Source organism: Strigops habroptila, chromosome 7, assembly GCF_004027225.2.
Source record: "Strigops habroptila isolate Jane chromosome 7, bStrHab1.2.pri, whole genome shotgun sequence".
Taxonomy (NCBI): domain Eukaryota; kingdom Metazoa; phylum Chordata; class Aves; order Psittaciformes; family Psittacidae; genus Strigops; species Strigops habroptila.
In genome coordinates this window covers 4,332,259-4,345,970 of record NC_044283.2, presented here as the reverse complement: position 1 = coordinate 4,345,970, position 13,712 = coordinate 4,332,259, and the positions used below count along the sequence as shown (strand labels likewise).

General features: G+C 36.6%; 1 protein-coding gene across 2 annotated transcripts in view; it reads right to left on the bottom strand.

Annotated features, from left to right (window-relative positions):
- CTNNA2 (catenin alpha 2) overlaps positions 1–13,712 on the bottom strand; it is a 500,115-nt gene that overhangs the window by 62,371 nt on the left and 424,032 nt on the right. For both annotated transcript variants that reach the window (XM_030491748.1, XM_030491749.1), the window contains exons 10-11: positions 637–729; positions 31–187 (exon numbers count right to left, since the gene is read on the bottom strand). In XM_030491748.1, the coding sequence (XP_030347608.1) occupies positions 31–187; positions 637–729 (250 nt within the window). The remainder of the gene's footprint in view (positions 1–30; positions 188–636; positions 730–13,712) is intronic.

The following is a 13,712-nucleotide window of genomic DNA, read 5'->3' as shown; positions in this document are numbered from 1 at the left end:
ATTTTTAGAAGAGTCCCTTGATCCCAGTACCTGAAACAGAGAGGAAATCGTCCACCGAAGTGATGTCGTCAACAGCTTCAGTGAGAACTCGCACTTGTTTCTCCCACTGATCTTTGAAGACATCCATGTTGTCCTGTGCTACTTTGCTCTGGGGTCTGGCAGCCAACGTAAGTGCAGCATTTATTACCTGTTATTCAAAATCATTTGTTACAAGGAGGGGCAAATTTTTTTCACAAGGGAAAGAACAAACAGATTACAGGCTGTGTTAAAAACACAGCATTACACCCCAGTCTCAGGATACGAATGTATTTTTCACAGTTAATGGAAAGCAGGCAACAGTGTAATGACAAAGGCAAGGCTATAATCTCCATCTAGGCTGTTTTCCCCATCTCAGCTAACTAGTGCTTTTAATGCCAAAAGAATCATAGAATCATAGAATGGTTTGAGTTGGAAAGGACCTTAAGATCACCTAGTTCCAACCCCCCTGCCATGGGCAGGGACACCTCGTGCTAAACCATGTCACTCAAGACTCCATCCAACCTGGCCTTGAACACTGTCAGGGATGGAGCATTCACAACTTCCCTGGGCAACCCACTCCCAAGCACTCGAGTACATTTTATCAGGAATCTTACTTACCTGTGGGCACAGACTATCAATCTGCGTTGCTGCCATACGGACTAACTTCACACCTTCTTCATTATTCGAGATTGAACAGGCCAGATTTGCAACCTGCAATGAAATCAGCAGAATGGGAATCAAGTTTTAGGCAAGTGGCCCACTTCATACCTTTCTCTCTTCTTATTGAGCCTTGCCTGGAATGAAAGAATTGTATACAAAAGGAATGACACAACATCTTCTACGCTGGTGAGCAGAAACCCATGTAGCAAAATGAACTATCCATCTTAATTAGATTTTTCTCAAAATCTTCTTCACATCCTCCTTTATAGCTTGAAAATCTCCTGAGAAGTCATGTAGAGAATGTAGAGCATCCAGACAATTATCTATATGTTTCCTTTTCTCACAGTTTCTTTTTCCTTTTATGAATCATGTCCATTGTTAATACTAGTAATCAGGCTCATCCATACACTGAGCTTTGCAAAATGAAGAATCGTTGATGCCTTAACACCTGGAATTGTGCTTTTTCACTGATAAAAAAAACTCTGATACCTTCACTGATACTGGGAAGTTACATATTTCTCAAGTATCTTCATTGTTTCAGATCCTGGTGGTTTTATGCATGTTAAAATCATTTTAATTCTCAGGTGAACCTCTTTATTTTTACATGATTGTCTGCCATAGATGAAAATGTCCATTAGCAAGAGTATCATAACTTGGTCATGTGAAATGTCTCTTTTGAAAGCCTCATTCTGTAACATATTCTTGAAGATCTCACTCGAAGCTGTAGGTATCTACATGTGCTTGCTCTGGCACAGCTTTGGGAAGTCTGAACCTCACAAGACTGAAGGCTGTTTGGATAAGATAAGACACGGAAGACTTAGAAAGACACCTGAATGATATCTAGCAATCAGATCATTCCTCCAGACACTGCAGAGCTGCATCACTGTGGCTTGGATGCAAGTGGCAGAGAATGTTCTCCCAGCTCATACAGTGCTTCTTGCAAAATATCCATTCCCAAAATCTTTGTTCCAAGTCCGTGATCTGCCATAGGTTTTCCAAACAGTAATTCATGTCACAGTGCACACAATTAAGCTCATCAGGGATATTTAAATCATGAAGGTACATTCTGGGATGGGGGAATACAAGATATTATTTTTAATCATGCAAAAGTATTGCTCTTGATTCTAATCTACATTAAAACAAACTTATACAATTTTAAATATGCTTACTTGATATTATTCACTGTGCCTGAAGCAATAACTATCAGTTGGAAATGATTCATGAATTAGTTCAAATACCCCCATCTTTCCAAATTTCCTCCAGTCTCCTCTTGTGGTATTAATCTGTTCTCATCTCCAGCGCACATCGCCACATTAGCCCTGGTCCATCTGTTCTGCATAGAACCTATTTCACTTCACAGTTATGTAGAACGTGGTTTGCATATATCACAGTGCCAAGGCCCAGGGAAGAAAAGAACCTAAGGCTTCAAAGAGTCTTGCAGGCATTTCCTAGTCAAAGTTTTATCATAATGTTGTGATTTTTATTTTCATTTCATGGTGAGACAAATGAGTTAGTCTGTTTGTTAACAGCCTTACAGCACTCATGTCAAAAACACTCTCCTAAGCTGACATCTTCCAATTAGTTTACCATTTTCTCTAGTCATTTCTTTGCACACATCAAACAGCCCACTTTAATCTTCATAAGAAACAAAAGCTAAGCAGGATAATAATTAGAATGCATTAACATGAGTGGAAATTACAGGCTTTAAACACTAGCAACTGGTAATAAAGTTCAGCAAAAGTCATCTTCCTGTATTTTAAATAAGTGGTTTTCCAGATTGCCCTTTCATTTTGTGATTATCATGATGAAAATCTGTCCTAAGGCTTCAGATGCATGATATATCTTACTCTTTCTCAGATAGCAGTGAGATATGTGACTGGAAGGGGCTGGGTGTCATGAAATGGCAATCAAACTATTAAGCAGGTCTGCGAGTTCTTTTGGAAGAAAAAAATCAGTGGAACTTACTTCTTCTCTGTCTCTGTTAATCACTCTTTCAACAGAATCTGATGAGATAACATCTGGATATTGTAAAGTTTCCTGGTTTTCCAAGGAAGGGTACAGACATAACCACAGGAAACTTTTTCTCCCTTAGTAAAATAATTCAGAGTTCAGAACATGGTTTTGGATGTTACTATCAATAGAGAAAGAGTACTAACGTAATCTATGGCTACATTAAATATGCATCACAAGAGCATTACAGTTATCTGTTTGAAAAACAAGGTACATATTATGTATAATCCGAATCTAAATAGTTGCTGTGGTATATTTCAAGTCTTGCATAGATATAGTCCTGTATCATCAGCAGTCAGAAAGCAATGATACTTTCACAATTCAGCAGAGAGTATGCCAGCCTGTACCATGGGAAGATCTGGTTATGTCAAATAAGCATAGTCACAAGAAAATTCTACAAAGGTAGATGCAATCTGGGTAAAATTGAATTTAGCAGTACAAAACAGAAATAGTATGACTTTACACAAAATCTGTTCTTAAAGCATGGCAAGACACAGACATTACTTGCTAATGCCTGCATTTCAGTGCCATCATGTATGCATGGATCCGTGAAACAATCCAAGTTTTAAGTGCACTCAATCACCAGATACAACACTATTTAATTATTTTGATTGACTTTGTTATCAAATACACAATCAAGTTACCATCAATTAAAATTCTTGGCTTAGCAATGCTCTTAGTTGATAGAAACTGTGAGATAATTCAACTTTAGTCTACTATAAATTTAGCCTACTATAACTTCAACAACTTCAGATATTCTTCCTACCTAAAACTGTGACCTAAAATCTTAGACCCTATTTCACCCCAATTGGCTAAGACATTTTGGTTAGGTGCCAAATTAATCTCTTTGGATAATGGATAAAAAGAGAAAGCCACTTCCAGAGACTGTTTCAGGTCTTTGGTTGACTATCTCATCCTCTAGATGTGTCTATTTTATTATTTAAACTTAGATTATAGTTGGCCCTGGTGATTGATAAAAAAGGTATTACTGAAATAACAGATTTTTTAATAGTGCATCATAGAATCATAGAATAGTTACTTATTTTGCATGTGCATATTTAATACAACATGTTTTGTCAGGAACCCACCCTCTTCAAGGTTGGGAATTTATTTCATATGCCACTCCAGAGCTGGATGAAGCAAATAGCTTGGAAAGGAAAATAAAAAGGCTGTGTTACTGTTGCTGTCAATTTGCCCACACTTTGATTTGACAGCCTTTACCTTTATGCTTCAAGTGCTCTGTCTCCACCAGAGCACTGAAGAGGAGGTTTCATGAGAGGCTGTGGAAGCAACCAGGTAATTAACTTTTCTTTTTTCTGTTTACTAAGTTCCTTGAGCACACAGAACATAAGTTTGTACGAAGATCAGTGAGAACCAACTGAAGAGTATTTATATGAATGAAAACATTTTAAATACCAAAAATCAATGAACTGTGAATCGTCCTTGAATTGCGTGGATAACTTAATAACAGCAAAACTGCTGTGTAGATAAACATTATTGTCTAAAATTTCGGGTCTGCTAAGCTACTCTTGTACAATCAAAACAATTGCTAAACACCTTAAACCTGTCCTGCAAGAGCACGGGAAAAGTAATGAGCAAGAAAATAAACACTCCACCTTCAGTGATGTATTTTTCTGCAATCACAAAGCCGCTGAACCAATACTAGAACTGGGGAGGTGAAAAAAGTGTGTACTAACTCCTTCTGATTAATTTCCTATTACTGGCAGTAAGAGCCCAAGATGCAATTCTGCACTTTCCTAGGTATCTACCTTTAACAATGCAAATAATTTCATTAGTTTCAATTATTCAAAACATATGCAGGATCAGTCCCCATAAAAGGTATTTGCATGTATTTGGTTGTATTTCAGCCTCAAGCAGTTTTCTGCTGTATAGCAGATGGAGGTGTTGAAGGGCTTTGTTTCTAATGCAAATTTTGACTACCATTGTAGTAAGGACATACTAATGACAGGTTTTATCTAAAGATATATTTATATGGCAGCTGGACATGTAAGTACTGTACGGATATGCAATGCCTACACTAGTTTTTTGCTAGGTAGCAACTGGAGCATGGATTAATATTTTTTCAGTGCATTGCTTTTTGCCACACATACCACTCACAGCAGGAAAACTATTTCTGCCATAAAATTGCACCTGAAGTTACAAAACTCATCAAAGATCTTTCATGTTAATTTACTCAAAAGGTGTAGTTACCTTTTGGTGTGTTTTTAAACTAGAATGTTTCCAATTTTGACTCAAGCTTTTTGTATTATGAAAGATAACTATGAGTGAAAAAATGTATTGTCCTCTCATTCAGACTTAAATTCAAAGATTCAATGTGGCCACTCTGAATTAAATGTAAATGAAAAGGTCCATACAAGAAATCTATTGTTTAGAGCGAAAATGTAAACAAAAAGAGGGGGCGGGAGGGAAGGAGCAGTATATGCTCTAGCAAAGGAGCAGTATCAATACAAAGGCTTGCGGAATATTACAGCTAATGTACATATTCTATTCCCCCAATCCTCATAAATTGCTTAGAGGAAATAATACACAAAAAGCCCAATTCAGTTTCCCCAAACATTTAACCACTCTAAAGTAAAGAATGCAATCCATTAATATATTAGTTTTGTGTATATTTTGTAAATATATTTTCTATTCTATTGTAAATACACATTCTATGATTCTATGAATATGTTTTTTTACTTTTGTTATACATGTTTCCTATTTATGTCATTTACTTTTTCTCTGTAATTAACAGATGGAAATATTAGGAAGTAGAAAATTTACAGCAAGTTATTCTTTTTCTAGGGAAATATAGAATAACATAAATCCAAGACACCATCAAACTTACTTGTTTACACCACACATTTGAGAAACTGAAACTTTCTGAGTTACTCAGCTTGAGTTGACGGCGGTTTAAGTCAGAATCTTCTGTAACATTCACAGCAGACTAAAGCCAAGTCAGTTACTGTGTTTCAGCTGATGAGTGATAACTTGCTGAACTGTGGTATCTTAGCTATTTGTAATTATTTATCTATCCCCTTAGTAATTTATCCAGATGTTGTCACAATCTCCAAAGGGTTCAAAATTTGGACATATATTAATGTTGGTACTGCTGTAGACAGCCCAGTGATATTCATGGAGCTGCAGATAAGAGTTTTTCTAAAGGAGAGCACAGAATTGAAGCTAAGTTACCCAAGTTCTTCAACTTGTTTTTCCTCACTCTATTCACTCAAGCATTATATTACGAGCAAAACTCTATTTATCACTAGACAGAATGTTTTTGCACATACACAAACAAGTGCCAAAAATCTAAATGTCACTGAGAGTACATATTGCTCTTCCTCTTCATGCACCGCAGTGCGGATTTGTACTACCACGAAAATATTAGACTTTGGTCTCTTTCTCAGTACCTATTCCATATGGCATGGGAGAACCTCATACAGGATAACACTGAAAACTTTTCCTCATTTATATTAGCCACTCACATAGCTTTATCTTAATAAGAGATGTATTTTTAAAGGTTTTTCACATGTACATACATTCACACGTATTAAAAAAGTCTAACTGCATACACAGCAGTAAAAAAAAGCATTGCTTTTGTAAATTACTGATAGATCTGATTTACTGAATTTGACATTTGCTCTAAAAACTTTTAATACCAAACCCTGAACATATTTAATATAAACTGTTCAGACTTTTACAAGAGGTATCAGTAACAACAGGACATTAGAAAGCTACAGAGAATTTTAAGCACAACAGTTGAATGTTTTATTTCATGTCTTATATGCTGCCCACTGAACCTATGAAAAACTCTTTTTACTTCTCAAAAGGTCAACAGCATATTCACTCATACTTACTACAGGAATAAGGCTTTTCCGCTCACTCGAACTCCCTCAGACTTCCCCCATATCAGATCAGATATTTCTGCTTTTGGTAAAGTTCAAAGTAACTCTGACTTGAATAAATTCAGTGGGTCTTGGACTGAGATTTTTGAAAGAAACTTAAGTGTTAGAAGCCTCATGTGTACTGAAAGCTCAACTCAAAATGCAAAAATCCTAGCTTTGGCAATTTCAGGGAAGTGTTGTTAATGCAGTGTGAATCTCCTCCATTTTCTGGGACCATTCTGGTACATGTCATAATTACTGCCTATAGGATGGAGTAGAAGTGAGATCAGAAATGAAATGCCTTGAAAAATCCTTCTACTTTCTTATTTTCATAACTAAAAAAAAATACATTGGTTCATGCTGAATTACAGAGCTGCCGGTACAGAATACAAGAAAAGGGTATTGTATTATGTCCAATCCTTTAATACAGACAATAATAATGATTTTAAATATGAATAAAAAAAGATATTTGCTAGGATAACTCTTATAGATAACTGACTCTTTTTTATCTTCTTCAGGCTCAGAGCTGTTCCAGTTACCATATACGAAGACCCAATCCCACAATTAAAAGTCTAGGCATAAATCTGTTAGGGTTTCTCTGTTCCACTATATCTTTAAATAGCTTGAAATTCAAGGACTTTGGAAACGCAGGTGTGGATGTTATTTCCCAGAGCTGAAATCAATAGAAATGCTTTCTGCTTTGACAGAAAACTCCCTTAGGAATTACAGATGAATGTCCTTTGTTTTCATAAGAGTGTGTTTCTGTGGCATTCAACTGGAATACAATTAATTGACAGTCAGTAGTAGTGGGGAACCCATATGCCTCTCAGCTGCCCAGCAGGGAGGGAGATAAGGACAGCAGAAAAGGAGTTCTCTCCTGAGGTTCACTCTCACAGGAGTCGGGAAGTGCAGTGGGGCACAGAGCTTCAGATAGATCTCTCCCTTCAATGATTTGCTCACTACATTGATGCAACTTCACAATTTTCTTTCTATACATGTGCATCCATTGCTAAAGAAATAAACAGCAAGCAGCTACAGTAAACCAAGAAGAGCAGAAGCTAGGCTCAAGAATATAGTTACAACCAGATTCCTACTTTAATTTTAACAGCTCTTGAGCTATATAGCATTGCACTGATGAAATGCAGCAAGTCTTTCTCCTATAAGAAAGCAGCTTATAAAGCTGTAGGGGATCTTTGTCTATTTCCCACCTATTCAGGTGGGCCATGAAGCAAATATCCTGTTGGCGACCAGTGACTCATCTCAGTGCCCTTTCACCTCTGTTAGCAGGATCAGGTTACTTTTCTATTTAGTTTGACAATAGGTAAAGGCTTTCTTACACCATTCTTCCATACCTGGTCTATTCATACTGAAAAAACAGAGAACAAATAATACATAGGAACACCAAAAACTGTAACACCACCTCTGGAATATCAGACAACAGAACCTTTATCCAACAGTAACAGTTATGCCCTAAAGCATGCAAAACGGCCAAAAGAATTTCTTGTTTTGGTATACCAACAAATGAGGAAGAAATTCAGGGTGTTTGTGTATTAATTCTTTCTGGTCAATCTGTAATCAAGGCAATGGCTATTAAAACTCATAATGAATTATGAACAATATATACTGAAATACTCGAGGGGCAAGAGGAGACTTGGTGTCCTACGGAAACAAGATTTACAAGACTGCAATGTGTATGAGTTGATCCCATAAAGCAGTTTTGACAACATAGCCCTGGCAGTGCTATAATTAATAGATATTAATAGCAAGTAGCTACTAAAGCAATCCATCTATCTAATAACAGTCCACTATTTTGGCAAATAAGTCAGTGACCCTGGAACAGGGATGCATCCCTGACTGGCTTGTGATAATTAAATGTTATATTATCAGGAAGCTGTATTTTGACAGCTGTTGAAGCAAAACAGGGGATTGTGGTAAGAACTCAGAAAAGTTCATGATAGTAACAGAAGCACTGAAGATATTAACACAGTGTGATATCAGACACCCCAGGGTATAAACAAATCACAAATTACTGATCCCTAAAGAAACAAAACTTGTGAGTCAGATAGAACCAATTTTAGTTAGCTGTCCAATGTAGATGGAGCTGAACTTGACAAGGGATGCAAAGAATAATAAGAGAGGCTTCTACAGATATGTCAGCTAGAAAGGGAAGGTCAAAGAAAGTGTACCCCTTATGAGCAAGACTGGCAAACTGGTAACAACAGGCAAGGAGAAGGCTAAGGTAGTCAATGACTTTTTTGCCTCAGTCTTCACTGGCAACTTTTCTTCCCACACCTCTCAAGTGGAGGGACTGAAAAGTCCCTCCCACTGCACGAGAAGATCAGGTTTGCGACCACCCGAGGAACATCAACATACATAAGTCTATGGGACCTGATGAGATGCATCCTAGATTCCTGAGGGAACTGGCTTGGGAATTGCCAAGCCATGGTGTTTGAAAAGTACCATTCAAGATCAGGTTGGATGGGGCACTGAGCCTGATCTAGTTGAAGAAGTCCCTGCTCATTGCAGAGGGGTTGGAAATAGGTGATCTTGAAGGTCTCTTCCAACCCAGACCATTCTATGCATTTCAGGGCTGAAGTTGTGCAGATAAAGGAAGAATCGTATAACAATCTATTACAATTCCTACTGATTGATAGCAATGGTGAGGACATCTTTAAATTCTATATAAGCATACAACGGTAGCAACTTGTTCACATGAAAATCTGAAAATTGGGTATACAGAACTCATCAGCCTGCTATCCTGCACTGCTATCTATATAAATAATATTATCATTAAGGGGAAATGTATCTCTAGTGCTTGTGCTTCATCCATGACCCTGCCTTTGAGGTAAGGTTAAGACTTGTGACCAATGTGCTGGTCATCCCCTAAATTATATGAAAGCCCACATCTGTGTCAAGATGAGTGCCTCTCCGAGAGAGAATTCAGCTTTTCACTTTATTTGGCCTATTTGGCAGCCTGGAAGCACTGGTCAGCATGATTATTTATTCAGCCATAGCTCATGCTGCATTTGTCCAGCCATGAAAGGAAACATGGAAGGAGGCTTTGAAGAGAAGATGAGGAAATTAATGGGGATGAAAGAATATGAGCATAGATGGAAACTGGAGACGTTACAAAAATAGAAATGTGATACACCTTCATAGAGACTGGAGGAAAAACTGCAGGTATTGCATAAGAAGGAAGATTGTTAGTGTGAAAGAAACCTGAAATTATCATGGTAAAATGCATGTAGAATACAAATTATTATTATTATTTATATATTTTTTTTAAGAAATCCAAACTTATTAGTTCCCTTGCTCATAAATAAAACCTTGCAAAATACTATGATTGCCTTCATAGAGGTGCGTGAAGAGATTTTTACTTGGAGCAACATTTTAAAGGCTTATGAAGTCACATTCACAGAAAGACTGATTTTACATGTATCCAATTTTTGTGCAATAATAGTCTACAAAATGTTTTTACAATAATTTAGTACTGGTTCAACAGTAATGCAAAATGATGTCATCTGCCCAGAATCAGAATGTGTAGACAAGGCAACAGAACTACATGTTCCCTTGTCTATTGCTCCTGTCAGTATGCTTTAACCCTGGCATGAAGAGCTCATATTGGCTTGAAACATCATTTAGTTTACTCATCTGCTTAGTAGCCCTTTTTCCTTCTAATATACACCCTTTTTTGTAGGAAAAGCCATATTTATAATGATTAATTATACAATGTGAGTGTTTAATACCAAGAAACAAAGACCCATCATATTTAACAGAAAAAAAGTATGTGGCTATAAAAGGTATTTTCCCATTTCTGTATTATAAAACACTAGTCAGTCAGTTACTCCTCCTTTTCTGTCCTATCACTGTATATCCATACTTTTAGTACGACCAGAAACAGGAAGATGACTTACATAGAGTTGTTTGACAGCAGCTGCATTTATACCAGTAACCTAACCACAGACCTGAGCACTTGCACACACTCATCCAGCTTTTTCAACTGAAAACATAATCCTTAGCAGAGTTTAGCCTGAATTACATCACCTATATAACACATGATTCCTCTTGTGTCTGTTAAAAAGATGTGGACAAAAGAGATGGCACTGAGAAACCTTACATCTTGATCTGTTCTAACAGGTAAGTAGAGGACAATGAGGTGAGAAAAAAAAATTGCACTTATATTTAGTTCTTTCTCCTGCTTTGAAAGGGGAATACATAAAAAAAAAAGTAATTTTTTCAATGTGCTGGATTCATATAATCAAATTATATTTTTTCTTAATTTAAGATGGCTTTTAAAAAAAAAATTTGGTTTTGTTATAGTACTAATAAAAATGTGGTAATTTTCATCCTAGTTATAAACTCAATCATATGGCTTATTTGATTACAAACTGTTACATTCTGACTCAGTCTTACATTTTATCCCACTTTTCACACATTTGCAGTTCTATGCATGAAAGCTGATTACCTTCTCAAAGGATCATCATTAGTTCAAACATCCAAAACCATTTGAACAAACCCTGGATTATTTCTGGTGTATTAGAGTGCTGTTTCTGGCTTTTTGACTCCTCCAAAAAACCAAGTAATAGTCATATGAATGCAGCTCACACGCAAATTCTTTTAATAATGAGGTTTCATATCAAGAGCTCTTCATGTGACTTTCAGCATTAAAAAATAAAATGGGAACAAACATATATCTAAGAAATCAAAACTGACATTAAACTCTAAATGGGACTGCAGACAGAGATCTTTAATTCATTGTGCTTTGATTTATGGGCCTCTTGGCATGCAGAGATCAGTATAAGTCCATTGTCTCCGCTATTACATTTAATGGCAATATCAGTATGCTTTTGGGCTCCTTTACAGACTGGCAGTTCAAAGTCTGTGGCTAGTGGACCCATGGTAAAGCTGCCAAGTCTCTCCACAAGTCAATCTTGATATTTTTTTTAAGTTTTTGATCAATCTAATTCAAAGTAACACATAAGTCTCAGTGAAAATTAAATTCCTAAAATTTCAGTGAAAACAGGCAACTCTTTTGAGGACACAAGCCTTATCAGCCTCTTAATTGCTCACTGAGGAATGAGTTTACCTGATGGGCTGCAGTGAGGCATCCGAGTAGGTGAGAGACTTCCTAAATTCTGTGGGAAAAGCTTCAGCTGAATCTGACACTTGGCCACAAAATGAAAATCTAAGAAATCAGAATTCATAATTTCTACTGTTTACAGAGCTGCTTGTTTAATAAAACATCAGAAGTTACACATCTGATGTAACATCAGAAGTTACACATCTGAAAAACCTTTAACTAGGCAGCAGGAGAGTTACTGTGTTTCTGAGGTTGGTTACGAGAAGACAGGTTTAGAGTAAGAAGATGTTTTAACAGACTTTTATAGAGACTCCCAGCCTTTGTAGCATGTTGAAACTAACACTTCTAATATCACACTGGACATGTGAAATGCCAGGCTGGGATGAGCAGTTGCTCTGGCACTTTGGTTTCTTGTTCCTGTAAGAACTTGTCAGTAAATCACCTTTATAATTAGCCACAAGTGAATGAATTAATTATGGGAGTAGATTTTTTTTTCCCCTCTGTTGATTAGGAAGCTATAACATTACAGGTCATCATACAGATTTCCAAGACCTGCCTTTGGATTAAATGATTTCTGAGATATCACCCTTGAATAGGAGAAAAAAGTGAACAACATAGGAAATGCAAAACCACATACAGTAATAAAATAGAGCTTTATTAAGTCTCCTCTCAGAACCTTGCCAGGCTCTTTCGAGAAGCAGTAATTGCACCACTGAATATGACCAGATAAGGCGATGGATGCTAACATTACTTTTTTTTTATTAACCCATAGATTGCCTATCAGATGGGGAATAACACTTCTCTATGTCCTTCTTTAGGAGTAGGAAAATCAAGTTTCTTTTAATGTTGAGAACATTCTGGCTAAGTTTGATTAGTTTTGTCAGGAGACTGGATACCACAAGAACATCCAGTTCACTACACCAATATTAATATAATATTACTATGAGTCATTGAAATTTAAGCCAAAAGGAAATTTGACAGATGATGCTCCTGTCCGAAGGCAGGATCAGCTGTACCTAAACTATTCCTGACAGATGTTTGTTTCACTTACCCTCACCAGTCTGCATTGATACCAGTTCTATGGATTTCTATTCTTGTACATGAAACATTTAATTAGGGAAAACAAATAGCAATAGTGTACGACGAGGTCAGATTTACCAGAAAAACTGCAATGAATGTGCACTAATCTGCATTCAGGGTCCATTCGAATACGTATTAAGAGATTGAGTAATGACAGCAAGAAGAAAAACAAACTGAAAAACCCAACGAACCCCCATTTTTCTTTCCTCTGCGTATTTCTCCTTTGCAGACTCACTGTTAGCTAAAATCTGGATCTGAGCTATTAGAGTTTGTGAGTGAAGAGAACAGAGAAAAAGACACTTTTCTACCGCACAGCAGTAAGGCTATGTGCATCCATTAGATCTATCTTTACATGCTTATTGTAAATTCACAGAACTTTAGTACCTTAAAAAAATACAAACCAAACCCCCCTTATAATAGGATCTACTGAGAAGCTTCATACCTCAGTGAAGGTGACATATTTAGCTGAAAGAAATTTTGACATCATTTCATACCATCTTTTTTGCATGTGCATTTCTGTGCTTGAAGCACTACTGGAGAAGATTATTGTCTGAGTCTAAACAATTCATCTTGTAAATTAGATTTCCACATATTACCCAGGCTCTTACAATATCTTCACACACTTAGAAGACCACAAGATAAAAAACTATCAAAACATATCTTTGAAAGATTTTCCTTTCTCTGACAACTTATCTTCAGGTGACATCCTGGTTCCTCTGGTCTGTTTAACGCATGGTTATTGCTGTCTCTAATCAGATGTTTGCAGTCTCTTAGACTCCTCGAATAATGCAAATATAATGATAAAGTTTTTGATCACTACTTGTGTTATTTAAAGCAGACTGTGGTCAACTCAATTCTATTTATTTGAAAACTAGTCCTTGTTCTCACAGTGAGAAACACCAACAGAAGGCCTGAATGCATTAAATGTCAGCAAATTTTAAATATAAATTCTTTAAATTCTGTGTGACAGTAAGAGATAG